The sequence below is a fragment of the Carassius carassius genome, chromosome 48, assembly GCF_963082965.1.
Source record: "Carassius carassius chromosome 48, fCarCar2.1, whole genome shotgun sequence".
In the NCBI taxonomy this organism is placed as follows: Eukaryota; Metazoa; Chordata; class Actinopteri; order Cypriniformes; family Cyprinidae; genus Carassius; species Carassius carassius.
In genome coordinates, this window is record NC_081802.1 from 10,328,162 (window position 1) to 10,345,415 (window position 17,254).

Below are 17,254 nucleotides of genomic sequence, written 5' to 3' on the forward strand. Positions count from 1 at the left end.
CTCTCCTCAAGGTCACTCTGAGGTGTATAGAGGCTAAAATCTTCACAACCTACAACACACATTTAGAAAATTAGCGGTTATAAAATTTTGCATGTATAATTTATTATATGTATATTCAAATAATATTTCATACATAGACACCCACACACCTCTGTATTTGTATATTTAATAATTTGTATATATTTGTGTACAGTATATTGTGTATATTTACACAATTTATATATATGATATGTAAATAATTTATTATATATATATATATACATATATCATTTTTACGTTAACAGAAAATAAAAGGATGGATGGATGGATGGATGGATAGAAGTACAGACAGGCCTCTCGTTGATAGCCGAGGAGCGGGTCGTTTATCATGATGTCACGACAGTAGAGGCAGAACAACTGCAACGACATGTCTATAATCCCACCCTCTCTAAAGTGGTACTAAACTGCAGTGGAAATGCAAACCAAGCCGAGCTGAGCTGTTTCACGAGTTCACGCTTACATATAATTCGCTGAAGTATGGTATGCATATTTGGCGTGCTGTCCGGGGAAGTGCTCCAAGCTAGTACCCCCCCCCCCTTCCCCATCTAATTATAAGTGAACTCGAAGTGAGGAGATGGGGTGGTGGAGGGATGCTGATTAACCGTCAATGGATAGAGGTAAGTCAGCGATATTTATACTGTGGGACTGACTACTAGATTGTGGTCCACCTGTGTTGATTAGGTTAAGTATCTGACGCGCTCCTACCGAACCTTGTTAACGAGAACATCATACCATACAGTGGAAGAGCACCAACACTGTGCTCTTTATGTAACACCCTAACCCACCTTCGGGCCAGGGTTCCTCTGATGTACCGCTGCAGGTTACAGGTGGCCCACCGGAGTTGCTGATAAAGCCTACCCTGCAACCACCCTCTTACCCAGCTTTGGATCAAAACCCCTGCTGCATCTAACTGATCCCCTCTCAGCTTCAGTACTGCAACCTGTCCAGCCCAAAAGAAACCTTGGTCTTGCCAAAGCAGTACTGCTCTGGTTTAGGGATGAGATCAAGAAGGGCACTCTGGCAGGAACGGCCCACATCATCCAAAGAAACAGAACCAAATAGCAGCATCCGGGGTGCAGGGTGGTGCTGTTCATGTTGGGAAGGGATCCCCCTGCAACTAGTCTGACTGAGTTGTGAAAAGGCAGAGTGAGTACAAAACTTAATTTTTTAACAGCCAAGAATTGAACTATTTAAACAATACCTGACTATCTCTCAGTATATTGATGGGCTCCTCAAATACAGTGTCTCGTTCTTGTCTAAAACGCCGCCACACTCATACTGGACCGATTTAAAAAAGCCAGTAATAATATCACAAACATTTAAAGTTTTGGTGGCATCAGTGGGTGAATTATTCACAGTAGATGTTTTCTGACCATATCGGCAAAATGGACAATGATGAAGGCAGAGTTTGACATGCGTGGTTTACGAAAGTGAGGACTGTGGATCAGGTCTTGGTCATAAAGTTTCCGAGCCCAGTTCTCATCTGAGAATTTAGGCATCTAGAACAGAGCGACATTGGGTTGTACACCTTGATGACATGATAAGAGGGACTACAGCTCGTATTACAATGAGTAGATTCCTCACTCTGCATTCTTCATCCAGAAGATCAAGTAGGCCCAGTTGGCCTTTGATGAGTGCAATGCATGGCTGGTTATCACTGAACTCAGTACGGTTCCAGCGAAGTTCCTCTCTCAGGTACTCCTCCTGCTCTAGCTGGAAAACATGCTGACGAGAACAAAAAGCATATACTATGTTCTTAAAACAGCTGAATGATAAAAGTTGGGTCAACAAGTCAGCCAATGACAAATCAAGTTCTGAAAAGCCCAAAGTAACCAAGAATAGGCACTTATACTATGTAGACTTGGGTGAAGCAACCCGTCAAGAACTAAGTCACTCTTCACTAGACAGAAGATGTTAGATGCCGTACACCAAGTGCCAATATCTGGAAACGTACCCTGTTGAACTGCTGTTGGAGTTTCTCATTTGCATAGTTAATACAGAATTGTTCAAAACTATTCCTGTCAAGAGTCTCAAACCTATCAAAGAAAAGATTGACAAAACAATCCTACATGTTCATGTTGTGCTCTTAAGGACGAGTTGAGCCTCTGCACAGTCCATGTGAACAGTTGCTCGTACACATGCTTAGCCAGAGCATCCCTTGCTTCATTAGCCTGCTGGCCTGTTATGGGCTTCACAAGCATTTCCCCACCCACTGCTAGTCATCTGTGGCATAGCCATTGTGCCATCTGAGCACCTTGGAATGGTCGTTTACCTGCCAGTATGATGAATAAGAAATTATGTCCATAAGATGCTACTTGTTAACAAAGCAAGGACTGCTCCTGTTCTTTATCTATACAGACATCAAATATAACTCAGAAATGTGCACAGTAATAGGAAATGGTGCTTGTACATCAATGTAGCTGCATTCCCCACCACGAATGCTAGCTTGTATGTTGACATTCCCCAGATGAAGAATAGCTGCCAGTATATGAAATATCTCCATCTGCTGGTCAGGCTGCACTCCTGCAGAGATGAACCACAAGTTTGTATTTGAAGAATATGTTTTTTTGTTTTTTTTTAGCTTACCAACAATATTAAAGGCATTTCTTGTCTGCTCTAGCTCAACCAAATCATCTGGGCCAAAAATGTGCAGATCTTGTCCTTGGTTGGTGTAATGAAAGTCCTCTGCAGAATCTAGTGAGATACAGTAATACATAGTGTAACTAAACAAAAATGTCCAAGACAAATCAAGAGATAAACTGAACACTATATGATCGAGCAAGCACCTGAAAAACAACTCTTGATTTCTCCAATAAGTAGGTCCTCATGTTTGCCCCAATGATATCCCCTTTACGTCCGAATCCTATCTCGATATACTTCCCAAAATGGCTGCTGTTGTAGTTTTTGAATTACCAATTGCCTGCAAGGGCTAAAATGACAACATGTTACAAATAGCTTCCTCCTACTTTACCAAAAAGGTCAGAAATCAAGTTTCGGTACCTCCATGATGGGACTGGATGCCAGAACTTTCTCCTCCACACTGGTCTGCTGGGCCGCACCATCCACAACAAAATAACACATGGTGAACTTAGCAGATACAGTTTACCTGAGCCTGATTCTCACTGATTATGATGGATTGGTTTTTCTCCTCTCTGTACATATAATTATGATTAATAAAACCCTTTGTTTTGGTTAAGGTAATGTAATGCAGATTCAGAATGAATTTCCATAATTCCCCTAATTTACCAAGGTAAAAGTGATGGTATAAAAGTGTAATACAGTGGTACTCTGATATATTCCTAATATTTCAATAATACTGCAAGGTAATTCACAGAATACCATGGTTTCACCAAGGTCCATGTCAAAAAACTACTTTTTTTGTACGTAAACTGTTATTTGCTTGCTATTGACCTGATCATAGTTTGGTACGCCTCTTCAGCCACAGAAAAGATCTGTGGCTCCATGTCAGCCATGTCTTGGCCGCTGTAAGCATCAGCAGTGTTGGGAAGGTTACTTTGGAAATGTAATAGGTTACAGATTACAAGTTACCCTGTTTAAAATGTAATAGTAGTGTAACTTTTTCTATTACTTTATTAAAGTAATGTAACTAATTACTTTTGAGTACTTTTTGATTACTTTTCTAAATTTGTGAAAATTAAAGAATAATAAATAAAAGCATATACATCAACTTAAATACAGTTATCTAATAAGCATGTGACGTATTCTGTGTAGAGCTTAGATCGGGCCCAACAAATATATATATATGCGTGCCGCATTTAATGCACGAGACAAAGCCAACACATATGTTGTCACTCCCCACGACTAGTTTAAAGTGTTTCCATACCTCCGATTTTCCTCCAGACTTGCTCAAAGTTAATTCTCCTGTTTTAATTTTTTTCTTTGCTTCTTCAAGCTCCATGTTGCACTTATTCTACTGAATAGTACAGCACGCACAGCAGGTTTGATGCATCACGCATGCGAGACTGCGAGTGGACGAGACGCTGCGCATGACACGTGACGTGCTTTATCAAGGGTCGGCTCGGGCTCGGGCTCGGGCAGAGAATCTAAGCTCTAATTCTGTGTAATAAACTCCTGAAACATTGGTGTTTTTTAAAACTGCTGTCTCTTTGTATATGTATATATAATACCCTTTGTCAAATTCATGGACAAAACTATTTTTTGTATGGACCTGACATAAAAAAAGGTTTAAATATTTAATTTGGGGACATGCAAAATAATTAAAAGTTCTCTCCTGAACTGCACCTTCACTTCCATTTTTCTCTTCAGTCTCTTTATTTTGCCCTGTTATCCATCTCTCCCGTGACTTTAATACTCAAGATTGAACAAAACTATACTTTACAATACAATACTCTACAATACAATATCTTTATAGAAAAATCCTAATACTGTACACGAGTCATGTTTTTCCCTTACAAAGGGTTTTGTTTTTGTTTTTTTTGCAAAATGGATTTTTATTTATTTTTAAATAAATACATCTGTAAAATAATTTTACATTTTTGGTTACCACATTTAAACAATAGTAACCATTTTCTCTGGATTTATAGTTAAATATTAAAATGTAAATTTTCGTAAGGGTTGTGTTGTTGTCTGTCATAGCTCCCCCTAAACCTATAAAAAAATCGGAATTTTTTTCAGATAAATTCCTACTGTAACATTACAACAGATAATAATGATGTCCTTTATATAGTATTTTGAGTGATGACTGGTGAGCAACGTGCTGCTGCTTGATTAAATAAATAAAAAAACAAAGACAAAAAAGCATCTTTACAGATGATTACTCTGAGTCTGATCCAAACCGTTTGGCGGAGGCGCGGAGAGCGCGCGAGTCATGACTAACAATTCATGACTTATCAGAGATTTAATTATCAAATGGCGGATTCGCAAATGATCGCTTTAGTACATTCGGCAGGCAATTATACAATAATGATATTAAATAGCGGGCAAAATCGGCTGCCAGGCCACCGGGAATTGTCCCGGTTCTCCCGGTGTCCAGTCCGCGCCTGATTTCCACAGACACGCAGAATGTGCAAGTCATATATTGCATTTTTGGGGCTTTATATTCACAGACACTAGTTGATGTCATGTTTTGATTCAAGTGTACTGACCTACTTTTGATTTAGTCATCCAAAATGTGGCATATTCCGTCCGCGTTAGGCATTCCGTTTTTATGACTGGATTCTACGAACCAGACTGTATTTCCGCATCCCGGAAATTATTAGGGCGGTATGTCTCAGAATAGTCAGCGCAATTTGGGAAAGAAATTAGTTAAATCTGTATGTGGATGTGTGTAAATATTCAAATGTAATCCCCTTTGTAATCGTTAAAAATTTCATAAGTAACTGTAATTTAATTACTCATTTTTTCGTAGTAACTGTAACTAATTACAGTTACAATAATTTTGTAATTAAATTACTTAACGCCGTTACATGTAACTAGTTACTCCCCAAAACTGAGCATCAGTCACCAAGGTTAGAGTCATGAGGTCATTCTTTCCCTCAAAAATATCAGGGTTAGAGGAGGAAGACCTGCCGGGGGCAATACTGGATACTCCATCTCCTAATTTAAAAAGAATAAAATAGCATATGAAAAGGTTTATAACTATATACAATAAATATGTAAATATGATACTGCTATTTAAATAAAATACGTTGTGTTAAGAAAGTTTTGAACACATTTTGATTAGTGGTTAGTGGAACATGGCTTCATATCAGAATCATATGTGTGTAAGTGTCTTACACTGCCATCAGTGAGTTGGATTAGTATGTGCTGGTCTCCAGGACGGTAGTTGAAGCAGCTGGGCAGACACCCACACAGCTTCTGGGTCTGGCACGCACACACGCCCCCCGAGAGACAACAGAACATTTTCATACTGATCATAATCAACAGTATGTGGCAGTTTGTGGCAAGTCCAATTTTTTTTTTTTTATGTTGTATGTGATTCTTATTTCTCATTACATTGCTAATTAATATTACCCAAACATTCATATTTCAAGTGTAGGCCTGAAAACTGAAACATTCTGGCATGCCATTCAGTTGGATTTCAAAAACAATTCAGGAATGAATTGGTACAGTGTGCTTCATGCACCTAAACTAGCTATTCAAGATCTTCAGGACTACTAGAAAGTCCATGACAGGTGTGCTGGAACTAAACTGTGCAAGAAGACATCCTTCTATGAGCTAGATTGGTCATGACAGTCTACAGGCTTGATTATGATCTTCTAACCCAAAGGTTGTGGGTTCGAGTCTAAGGTCAAGCAGGAATTGTCAGTGGGGCGAGTGAATAACCAGTGCTCTCTTCCACCAATACCACACTTGACCAAGGCACCAAACCCCCAACTGCTCCCCAGGTGCCGCAGCAATATGGTTGCCCACTGCTCCAGATGTGTGTTTACTACTGTGTGTGTGTGTGTGTGTGTGTGTGCACTTCGATGGGTTAAATGCAAAGCACAAATTCTGAGTATGGGGCACACCATACTTGTCCACATATCACTTCACTTCATGATTATGTCTCAAGATATGGATACCAAGTAAATTGATTCAATATTTTGTATGTTACACAACTGGCTCTGTCCCACCCCAATGACACTCTTTCTCCTGAATCAGCATAAATACTGTAGTGCAAACAAGTGGATAGCAAATAAATGATCATTCGAATGAAACGCAAAGAAATATTCTGTTTAGTACAACTCCTGTAGGATAATTAAAGAAAGAAACAACCTAGATATTCAACACAAGAACATTTTATTTTAAGAAATGCAGGAGTGAACATGAACGTCGGTGTGCTGCTGTGGGCTATGAACAAAACTTTTTTTTTTAAACATACTTTATTCGCCCGACAACATTTAATTAAGTTGCTTTTCTCAGGAGGATGTTTACACATCACTTTATGTGAATCACGTGTCACATTTTATGAATCACCATTCACATTGCAATTTCAGGTTCAGACTGTAGAATTATTTTTCAGTGCCAAGTACGAATAGCTTATAAGGAAAAAATCAGACAGTTTTAAGAAGCACCAGATCAGTTGAAAACAAAAACAAAAAACCTGACATAAAACAAAGCCATACCTGCAAACTTTGTAATAGTTTATCAGTGTCTTATATCCCCAATAAAACATTGGCATTGAGAATAACACACAGAAAATACTGAATTTAAACAGCATAATACTGATTTGCACCTTAGTTTGATTAAAAAAGACAGTAAAATAGGTGAAAATAAGAGAGAAAGTACATTTTTTTCCAACAAACATACCTTTCTCTCTTTGACAGAGCTTTAAACATGTTAAGTCACAGAGAATAATCAACTGATCAGTTTAGGTCGTCTGTGACAAAGTTTAGCACCCACTAGAACTAGAGGACTGTATTTTTGACTTGATTGTCATCTCCCTATTAAATCCAAATACCCCCTCTCAAAAAAAAAAAACATTTAATACAGAAGGCAGTTCAACTGCTGAACTTTTCTAACATTTTGCTCTTTTAGAAAATGTTCCAAATATTAAAAAATAAAAAATACAAAAACGGAAAAAATGCCTGAAAATGTAGTCTCTGCGAGATCCCAACTGGTGGGCGCACATGGATATTCAGCGAAGCCGGAAGATCATGGTAACGTTGGGGTGTTGATCAGCGAGCATCTGGTTCTGTTGCGAAACTCATGTGCCGGTAATTCAGACAACACTTGAATGCCCTGTCAAGAAAAAAAAAGGAGAGATTTCAGTTTCTGTGTCTATTTCCTTCTTGAATTAATAACAGAAATCCTACATTTTTTTTCAGCTATTTGTTTACCTTTGCTATACTTCCTGTTTATCATCATTGCAATTCCCCTCCTGTTTGAGTGCGTCACCCTCACTAGATGTTTCCTCCACATGAGCCAACATGTCAGCCATCAGAGCCTGCTCCAAACGCTTCCGCACGCTGTACACCAGCTCCTCTTGCTTTCTGTGACCATAGAATTCAACTGTATCAGTCTTACATCAGTTTTCCACACACACATATGATACTGTGCATCATTCAAAGGTCTGAAATACCTGATATCCTCGTCTGTGACGATGAAGGCCTTGCAGAGAGGCTGAGCTGTGTTGAGCCACACTCCGGGGTTCTTCTCCACAGCGGCGGACAGCTGACCCGTGATGGGGGCCGCACTGGTGTGAAGAGCGCTGGCAATAGCTGACAACAAGGTCTCATCTGTGCAGCCAGGGCCCACTCCTTTAGTGTCGTGCAATATTATCAAATAAATTCATTTTATTAGCATCCTTTAATTTAACCACCATTTGACATATTCTAGATATCGTATTATGATGCTACAAGAAATTCATAAAAGAAATGAATACTTTTATTCAGCAAGCAAGTTGACAGAAGTGACAGTAAAAACATATTACAAAAGATTATTTTTCAAATAAATGCAGTTCTAAGTTAGTTGGCACTACTCTGGAGTCTGGACAATATATAAACACACTTTCCATTCATTAAAGAGTCCTGAAAAATTGTCCAAAAAAAAAAAACACTGATAATAAGAAATAATAATAAGATGCTTCTTGTGCTGCAATTTAGCATATTAAACTTATTTCTGAGGGATCATGTGATGCTGAAGACTAGTGGAAGAAAATTCCGAAAATTCAGCATTGCATCACAGGAATGAATTACATTTTTTAAATATATTCAAATTAGAAAACAATTATTTTAAATTGTAATCGTATTTTACAACATTGATGTTTTACTGTAATTTTCGATCAGATAAATGCCTTGGAGAGCATAAGAGACTTCTTTCAAAAATCTTACCAACCTCAAATGTTTGAAAGGCAGTTTTTCTTTTTTATTAAATATAAATCTGTTTAAATGTCTTAATTCTTAAATATTTAATTATTTTTACATATTTATATTAATATTATATTTTATAAAATAATTTTTTTTTGTTTAAAATAAAAACAAATTGTCAAACAAAACATGCTGCACTTTTATTTTGACATTCCCATATTGTCTTTTATTTTGAAATTGTCCCAGTTATTTCTTACACTGGCCTTGCGTGTTTTCACCTGTTTGGTGTTAGTGCTCTCTGTTTGGGCCTTGTCTGCTGTTGTTTATGTACTCTGGCTTACTTTTGATTCGTTTTGTTTGCTTCTCTCGTTCTCTTCAGATTCCACAAAGCAATGGAATATTGACTTCATTTACTCTTGATTAAAAGAAACACACTTGGATGAAGTTCCTCATCTTGCACAGATGTACCTTGTAAGCCTTTGGGGAGATCCATTGTTTTCACCAACTCCTCTGCTATGTCAAAGGCATTGAGGCCACTCAACTTCTTCTCCCAAAAAAGCTGTAGATGAAAAAGTATATTAGCATTGTGCCGCTATGAGAAACTACTATTATTAATGAACAGTGTTGGGGAGTAACTAGTTACATGTAACGGCGTTACGTAATTTAATTACAAAATAAATGTAACAGTAATTAAAAAAAAAAAAGTGAGTGAAGTGACATTCAGCCAAGTATGGTGACCCATACTCAGAATTTGTGCTCTGCATTTAACCCATCCGAAATGCACACACACAGAGCAGTGAACACACACACACACACACACACACACACACTGTGAACACACACCCGGAGCAGTGGGCAGCCATTTATGCTGCGGCGCCCGGGGAGCAGTTGGGGGTTCGATGCCTTGCTCAAGGGCACCTAAGTCGTGGTATTGAAGGTGGAGAGAGAACTGTACATGCACTCCCCCCACCCACAATTCCTGCCGGCCCGGGACTCGAACTCACAACCTTTCGATTGGGAGTCCGACTCTCTAACCATTAGGCCACGACTTCCCCGTAATTAGTTACAGTTACTAAGAAAAAATGAGTAATTAAATTACAGTTACTTATGAAAATTGTAACGATTACAAAGAGGATTACATTTAAATAATTACACACATCCACATACAGCTTATTTCTTTCCCAAATTGCACTAAGACATATGGCCCATAATCTCCGAGACGCGGAAAACACATTCGTAGAATCGAGTCATAAAAATGGAATTCAGCCTATAACGCGGACGCAATATGCCACATTTTGGACGAATAAATCAAAAGTAGGTCAGTACACTCGAATCAAAACCCGATATGGACTGATGTTTGTGAATATTAAGCCGCAAAAAGACTGAATATGAATCCTGCACGTTCTGCGTGTCTGTGGAAATCAGGCGCTGACTGGACATCAGGAGAACCAGGACTATTCCCGGTGGCCTGGCAGACGATTTGGCCTTCTACTTTAATATTGTTATTGTATAATTGCTGGCCGAATATACTAAAGCGATTATTTCCGAATCCGCCATTCGATAATTAAATCTTTAATAAATCATGAATCGGTTAGTCGTGACTGGCAATGGTTGGGCTCGCGCGCTCTCCGCGCCTCCGCCGAATGGTTTGGATCAGACTCCGAGTAATCAATGCGAGAGAGAGAGACCGGAGTGAACTGTGTAAGCGCACAGCTGGAGCAGAGAAGTGACACTTCTGTTCAGGGTTTCAGGTGCAGGTCAGTTTCATCTGTAAATATGCTAATGTAGTTTTGTCTTTGTTTACTTTGTCAAGCAGCAGCACATTGCTCGCAATCACTCAAAATACTGTATAAACGACGTCATTATTATCTATTGTAATGTTACAGTAGTAAGTTAGCAGACAAATCATCATATTTTATCATAGGTTTAGGGGGAACTAGTGGATACAAAAAAACAACCCTGAGGAAAATTAATGTAGCCTATGGTATATGGCACTAACCGTGGTTTAACTATGGAATTTGTAGTAAAAATAAATACAAGTGGTAATTCATTTGCCAAAAAAACAAAATTGCACTTACAAAACATGGTTAAGTCAAATAAAAATCTTCAGTATTAAAGTCATGAGAGAGATGGATGGATAATGGAAGTGAAGGTGCAGTTCAGGAGAGAACTCTTAATTATGTTGCAAGTCCCCCAACCTAAGGATTCAAATCTTTTTCATGTCAGGTCCATACACAAAATAGTGTTGTCCATGTTTCAGAATCGGTTGTGGGTGTATGAGTGTGAGATTTCCCAGCCTATTTTTTTCCCAGTCCGCCCCTCATGGAAATTAATCTCTAGAACAGTCACTTCATGAGCATTTTTTACTTATTTTGAGAAACTATTATCATATCATATACAAAGAGCCAGCAGTGTTTCAAAAAGACACCAATGTTTCAGGAGTTTAGTACACAAAATAGGACACATGCTTATTAGATAACCGTATTTGAGTTGATGTATATGCTTTTATTTTTTTATTAACTATTTTTCTCCAAACCATTGTTAGATGCAGTTAGATGCCCGTAGTTATGCAAAGATTTGGTTTCAAAAACAGTATCTATAAACTATTTCTTTTGATTTTAAATCTGCTTTGAACTTCAGATCAATCTCTAAGTAAAAAGCAGTACTAAAGTCTGATTGTGTGGTGGATGTGTTCAAATTTGATCATCTTAATTCAGGTGATGAAGGATGGTGAAAGTCTGACAGTATTGAGCACTACTGTAAGGTTAAACCTGCATGGTGTAAAATGGTTGAAGATGATTAACAGTTGCAAATTAACATTCATTAGAAATTTATAAAAGTAATCAAAATGTACTCAAAAGTAATTAGTTACATTACTTTATTAAAGTAATTAAAAAAGTTACACTACTATTACATTTTAAATAGGGTAACTTGTAATCTGTAACCTATTACATTTCCAAAGTAACCTTCCCAACACTGTTAATGAATAAAACCTAGAGGAGTATTACCTGTCTGGGCTGGTCAATGGCCTTCTGTGGGTCTGTTTTAACCTTATTGCTGGGGTGGTTGGTAACTTTTGTGACTGGCTGTTTGAAGATGGAGGCCGTCTGTCGTACTGGGAGGGACGTATTCAGGTCAGGTTTACCCTATTAAAGACATAACATCCTTTATTACCCTGACGAAAAACTGTTTGTTGATAGGAATTGCTGGTCTTTTACTGGATATTGTTGCAGGCAGACCAGCTTGACCAGCAAAACTGGTTTGAAATAGCCTTAAAGAAACAGTTTTACTGGTCATGCACTCACCCTAAGACTATCCAAGATGTAGTAACATGCTTAGATTTAGCATTACATCTCTTGTTCACCAATGGGTCCTCTGCAGTGAATGGGTGCCGTCAGAATGAGAGTCCAAACAGCTGATAAAAACACACAGTAATCCACAAGTAACATGACTCCAGTCCATCAGTTAACATCTTATGAAGTGAAAAGCTGCATGTTTGTGAGAAAAAAAATTGATCATTAAGGCTTTTTTTTTTTTTATTTAAACTGTTGCTTCTGAACAAAATGTAAGTCTTTATCTATAATAACACTTCCTCCTGTGAAAAAGTCTATCCTCTTGTCTTCTCGCATCAAAATCCACCAATATATTTACGCATGTAAAGAGCATATCTCTCTCCTGATTTAGACGAGATTACTTTTTAAGCAGTATTATAGATAGAAGACTCTAAAGTAAGAAGTTTCATGTTACAGAAGTTTTCATTACAAACACACTGCTTCTCAAGATTTTAACTAGTGGACTGGAGTGGTGTGGATTATTGTGATGTTTCTATCAGCTGTTTGGACTCTCATTGCGACGGCACCCATTCACTGCAGAGGATCCATTGCTGAGCAACTGATGTAATGCTACATTTCTTTCAATATGTTTTTGTGAATATGAAAACGTTTGTTCAAATAACATTTCTGAAATGACAATTTACTGCAGTCGTGTTACCTTAGTCTGGCTATTGTTGTCATATCGGGGTCTCTGTCTGGTCTTGTTCAGTTTGCTCATGAGCATCTTGCCTGTGCGGAAATCAAAGGAGCTGAGATCCATGGAGTTGCCAAGGTAACGGGCCAATTGAGGTTTGCTCCGGAACTTCTTCCCAGTGGGGCTGGCGAGGGGGGGCAAAATAGGACACATCTCAGAGATCTGATAAACCCCGTATGGATGCAAATTTGGAAAGAGAATGGGTTATGGTGACAGCAGTTGCATACGGATATATTAACACACACTATACGCAAACAATGACAATGACAATGCCTCACTTGGAACAAATTTTGATCAATCCCAAGCCTGTGATGACGAAATGACAGTGTTTTTAGAACATGAATACTGTGAGGCCTAGAATGCTTTCTGCCTGTTAACACTGACAATTATGGCCGCATTAAAATCACATTCAAAATGTCATTTTAATGCTTAAAACACACATGAATTGACACAAATTTCACAATTTTAATGCAAATACCTGTTTTATTCATGTAGAATTAAATCTAAAATAATGAATTGCATTTAAAATAATTGAAAGTAATAATAATAATATACAAAATGTAATTTAATGCTGCATGTTTGCTCTAAGAGCAGTTTGTGTATATATATTAAAAAAACTATTCTTGATCTATTCTCACTTTTAAACACAATTAACTTATAAAAGTAGTGTGAATACAATCCTGTACCGTGTCTAGGGTTTTCAAACACTTGCACTAGATGACTTCCTTTTAAGAAAGCTCTGTAAGCTGTCCCTGTCAATCTTCTCTGCCAAATGTTTACATCTGTTGCGCATAGTTTGAGATAATAGGAATACTGTTTGTCTAGACTCTAGATCTCAGCTGATGTTCTTCACTAAGCAGATGCACTTCTGCATATGAAACAACCACAGTCCTTTTCGATCACAATCCTCTGTTAAAAGTTAGTTGGCACAGGTTTGATGCAGAGATGGGTTCACTGAATATTCTGCTTGATGATACCATGAAGATTTCGTGCTTGTTTCAAGTTCATGCACAACTCTGGACAAACTTTTTTGGTTTTAGTCGATGGCTCTTCAAGCTTGTCAAGGCGTGCAAACATGTAACAACATAGATGGTTTTTTAATTGATTAAGTAATACGATACCACAAACTATACAAACGACCTGCCTCCCCCCTCTCTCGCCTCTGTTCTTCCTCTTCTTCCTCACCTCTGCTAAAAAAAGAAGAGTTATGTCTATTTATGACATGTTGTTGATTGGGAATTCTCTGAAAATAGATTTATTCAGACCATGAGACACAGAGAATAAGTTCAACTTGACAGTTGCTTACGCCAATGGAATTGAAAAATGGAAGATCCAAATGAATCATAGTTTTAAGTGGTTCTTTACAAGCCATAAACAGTGTATGTATGCATATTTTTCACTGAGAATGCTGCAGTCAGGAAATCTGAATGTTAAGAAATGCATTGCCAGTAAATCCAGAGACATTCTGAAATTCAGACCACGAGACATCATTTGTTTAATGTATCATTATAAAAACCAATCTCAACATGTAATTAATTTAAACTGGTTCTTTTAAAGGTTGATTCAAATCTGTTATGTGAGTCATAAACGAGGCAAATTTAACATTTCTGCAAACCATTTGGAAAATTAATTTAAAATAAAGTATTTATTGCAAACACAAAGTTTGTCAAATGAATTAGTAAAGCAAACTTCTATGTTAAAACGAATCTGGCTTGCCAACACTACTGCTGGGTGTCTGAAACTTTGAAACAGCTTTTTTAAAATAAAAATAAAAATGAAAAATCAGCTGTTGCTGTGGTTTCCACTGCAGACAAAGGCGATTTTTACTGTATGTATTAATTTACATACATTTAGTGCACTTTAGTGCACCTCTCCTTCGGCTGATATTTAGACTTAAAGTCTTTGACAAACCTGTAAAATAACGATTTGTAATTGTGAACCGGTCTAGCATCCAATATGGATGCATTCACATGCTCAATTGACATGCACCCCCATCCCCTTCTGAAATAAAGTACACCAAATCCTTTCCACAGCTGGGCCTACTTTTACAGGACAATCCCCCCTCTGTGCTCATAACACACATGGCTTTCTTTCCTCGATCCCAGCACTCACACTTTTCACTCCACTATGTACAGAGAGTCCATGAGGAATGCTTATTATTTTATGTTTTTGATAAATAACACCATCAAAAGACCTCTCTGTAGCAATGCAGTGTCTATTTTCAATAATGCTGCTTTGCTTTGTCACTTTGCAAAACGTTCCGCCGCACCGTGGCCTCATCACTGAGGGCTCTTCTACTCAATGGAAGATTCCTCCGCTTGGAAAATAGGCTGCTCTTATGCCTCATGCATCATCCAGATCTATGATCCACATGTCATAACCCTGTAGTGGCACTCATGGAATAATAAATGTATGCTTATTTTCGTCGCAGACAATGCTGCAACTATGGCATATCTTCGTTATGTCACCACAGAGCCATATTTTGCGTGGTTGTGAATGTAAACAAATGCATTACTAGTAAAACCGGTGACATTTTGGAACAAATCTTTTATGATACTGAATGAAAGACTATGCTTGGTATAAAAAAATATTTAAAAAAAAACTACGTATGTTACGAACATCGTGCACTAAAATGAAAATCGCGGAACGCAGACAGATGCTGCACCTGGTCCCGCGCGACGTTAAAACAAGGTTAGATAAACAGTTTATTATTATTTTTTTTTAGCTATTTTCATGTTAAGACAAACCACGCTTCCAAATGTTTCATGTTATCTGTTTATACATGTAGCCGTACAGGTCGCTTTGTTACATCAATTAGTTTATCATACGACAAACGCGTTTTCTTTCTTTAAGACCATCGCCGATTGAAAGCACTGCGCAAACTAGTAACGTTAGCCCCGGTGTAACTAGTCTACTCGAATTAACAAACGCGATCGCTGTGCTCGTAAACCAGCATGACGATAAATGTATACGCTAATATCGATTTAATACGTTCGCAATATTAAATCAGTTATATACTTACTCGTTTTTCTCCATCGCGCATTCTCTGTTGGTGTCGCCTTTTTTAGTGAATGTTAAATCCCCCTCTCTTCCTCTTTACTTTCACTCCCCTCCCCCTTCAATGAGACAAATGAAAGACTTTATGCCCGATTAGTGTTGACTTAACGAGACAAAGCCCTGCTTTAGTCGGGTAAACCATAAACCACATGATGGCAATACAATGCACCGTTTTGTTTTCATGTAGCAAATATTTTTCGCGCTTTTTATTCTAAGAAAATGCATTTTAAATTCTCATACAGGTAATTTTTACTTTACAGTAAATGTTGTAGGCTGCATTCAGTGAATTCGCTTCCCTCATTGAAGGAACATCGAGGGAACTTTAAGGTCTGCATTTACATCTGCAAGATGTATTTTATGGAGTGTTTGCTCACCTGTAGGACGTTAGAAGTCATATATACGTTTAAGAAGATGTCTTTAAGATGTTTGTGATTTAGAATGTGTGTCAAACTTACATCTTAAAGACGTCTTTTAGATGTTTATACACAGCAGAGCTTGCAGATGTATGTGGTTGCTTTGTTGCGTACAAAAATGACCATGTTAACCGCTTCAGTTACTGTTCATACTGTAATACTGCAGGGTAATTCTGTACGACTGACATAGGGCAACTTTTTGAGAAATGTTGCTTGGGCACTTTCCTATTGAGAATGGGTAACAAATGTCTACACTTCAGACCAGTCGTTCTTTAAATCATGTTAGATATTATAACCTTATTATTACTATTTTTATTTATGTTAAAGGTGCACTGTGTACATTTTATTGAATTGCAACTAAAGGCTCAGTCCCCCGATCACCCCTCCCTTAGAGAAGCTACGGTGGCCGACACTGGTAAAGATGTCGTCGGTAAAGACAGCAGAGAGCAATGAGATTTCTTTACAAAGGTAAATCAAGGAATTACATTTACTTAATTATTAAATAAATCGATGGCATTGCGAATATTAATGTACTTCTGAGGAAGAAACCATGGTAACCATGGTAACTTTTCTGTATAGAGTCGCATGCGAAAGTTTGGCAACCCCTTGCAGAATCTGTGAAAATGTGAATAATTTTAACAAAATAAGAGACATCATACTATTAAAAAAGGTTCAAACATTCACAATTGCATTTAGTATGATCTCTCTCATTTTGTTAAAAACAAGAGGCGCTGATTTCCATCAACATAAAGGTGATTAAGTGCCGGGAATATATATAAATCAAAACTAAATGTTATGACAGGTGCAAGGAGAAAAACTTTTTTTTTTTCCACAAAAGTAACACAATATAACAGTTATGAGTATCATTATCAATCTTTTATGCTAAACTGTGCAAACTCAAACAGAGTGATGAGCTAAGTATAAAACTCTCCCAGTACAGAAAGACAA

At 37.7% G+C, this 17,254-nt stretch overlaps 1 protein-coding gene and 1 pseudogene across 2 annotated transcripts; both read right to left on the reverse strand.

The window, feature by feature from the left end:
• Positions 1-1,098: 1,098 nt before the first annotated feature.
• Positions 1,099-7,340, reverse strand: LOC132131381 (unconventional myosin-Vb-like; annotated as a pseudogene).
• On the reverse strand, positions 6,866-16,014 carry LOC132131537 (methyl-CpG-binding domain protein 3-like). Of its 2 annotated transcripts, XM_059543589.1 has the most exons (8): positions 15,859-15,935; positions 13,958-14,026; positions 12,801-12,960; positions 11,819-11,956; positions 9,279-9,369; positions 8,084-8,261; positions 7,842-7,994; positions 6,866-7,743 (listed from the first exon to the last, which is right to left on the reverse strand). In XM_059543589.1, exons 1-7 carry the CDS (start codon positions 15,870-15,872, stop codon positions 7,847-7,849), a joined length of 798 nt encoding a protein of 265 aa, XP_059399572.1. In that variant the 5' UTR covers positions 15,873-15,935; the 3' UTR covers positions 6,866-7,743; positions 7,842-7,846. The 2 variants fall into 2 exon arrangements, with proteins under 2 accessions (XP_059399572.1, XP_059399573.1); XM_059543590.1 differs by lacking the exon at positions 13,958-14,026 and having other exon boundaries at positions 15,859-16,014.
• Positions 16,015-17,254: the final 1,240 nt, after the last annotated feature.

Bases quoted from the DNA above. Each gene is read 5' to 3' on its own strand.
- LOC132131537 (XM_059543589.1), bottom strand. The intron at 11,957-12,800 runs GTAACACGACTG...TGTCTTTAATAG, and splicing joins ACAACAATAGCCAGACTAAG to GGTAAACCTGACCTGAATAC. The intron at 9,370-11,818 runs GTAATACTCCTC...TTTCATCTACAG, and splicing joins CCATTGACCAGCCCAGACAG to CTTTTTTGGGAGAAGAAGTT.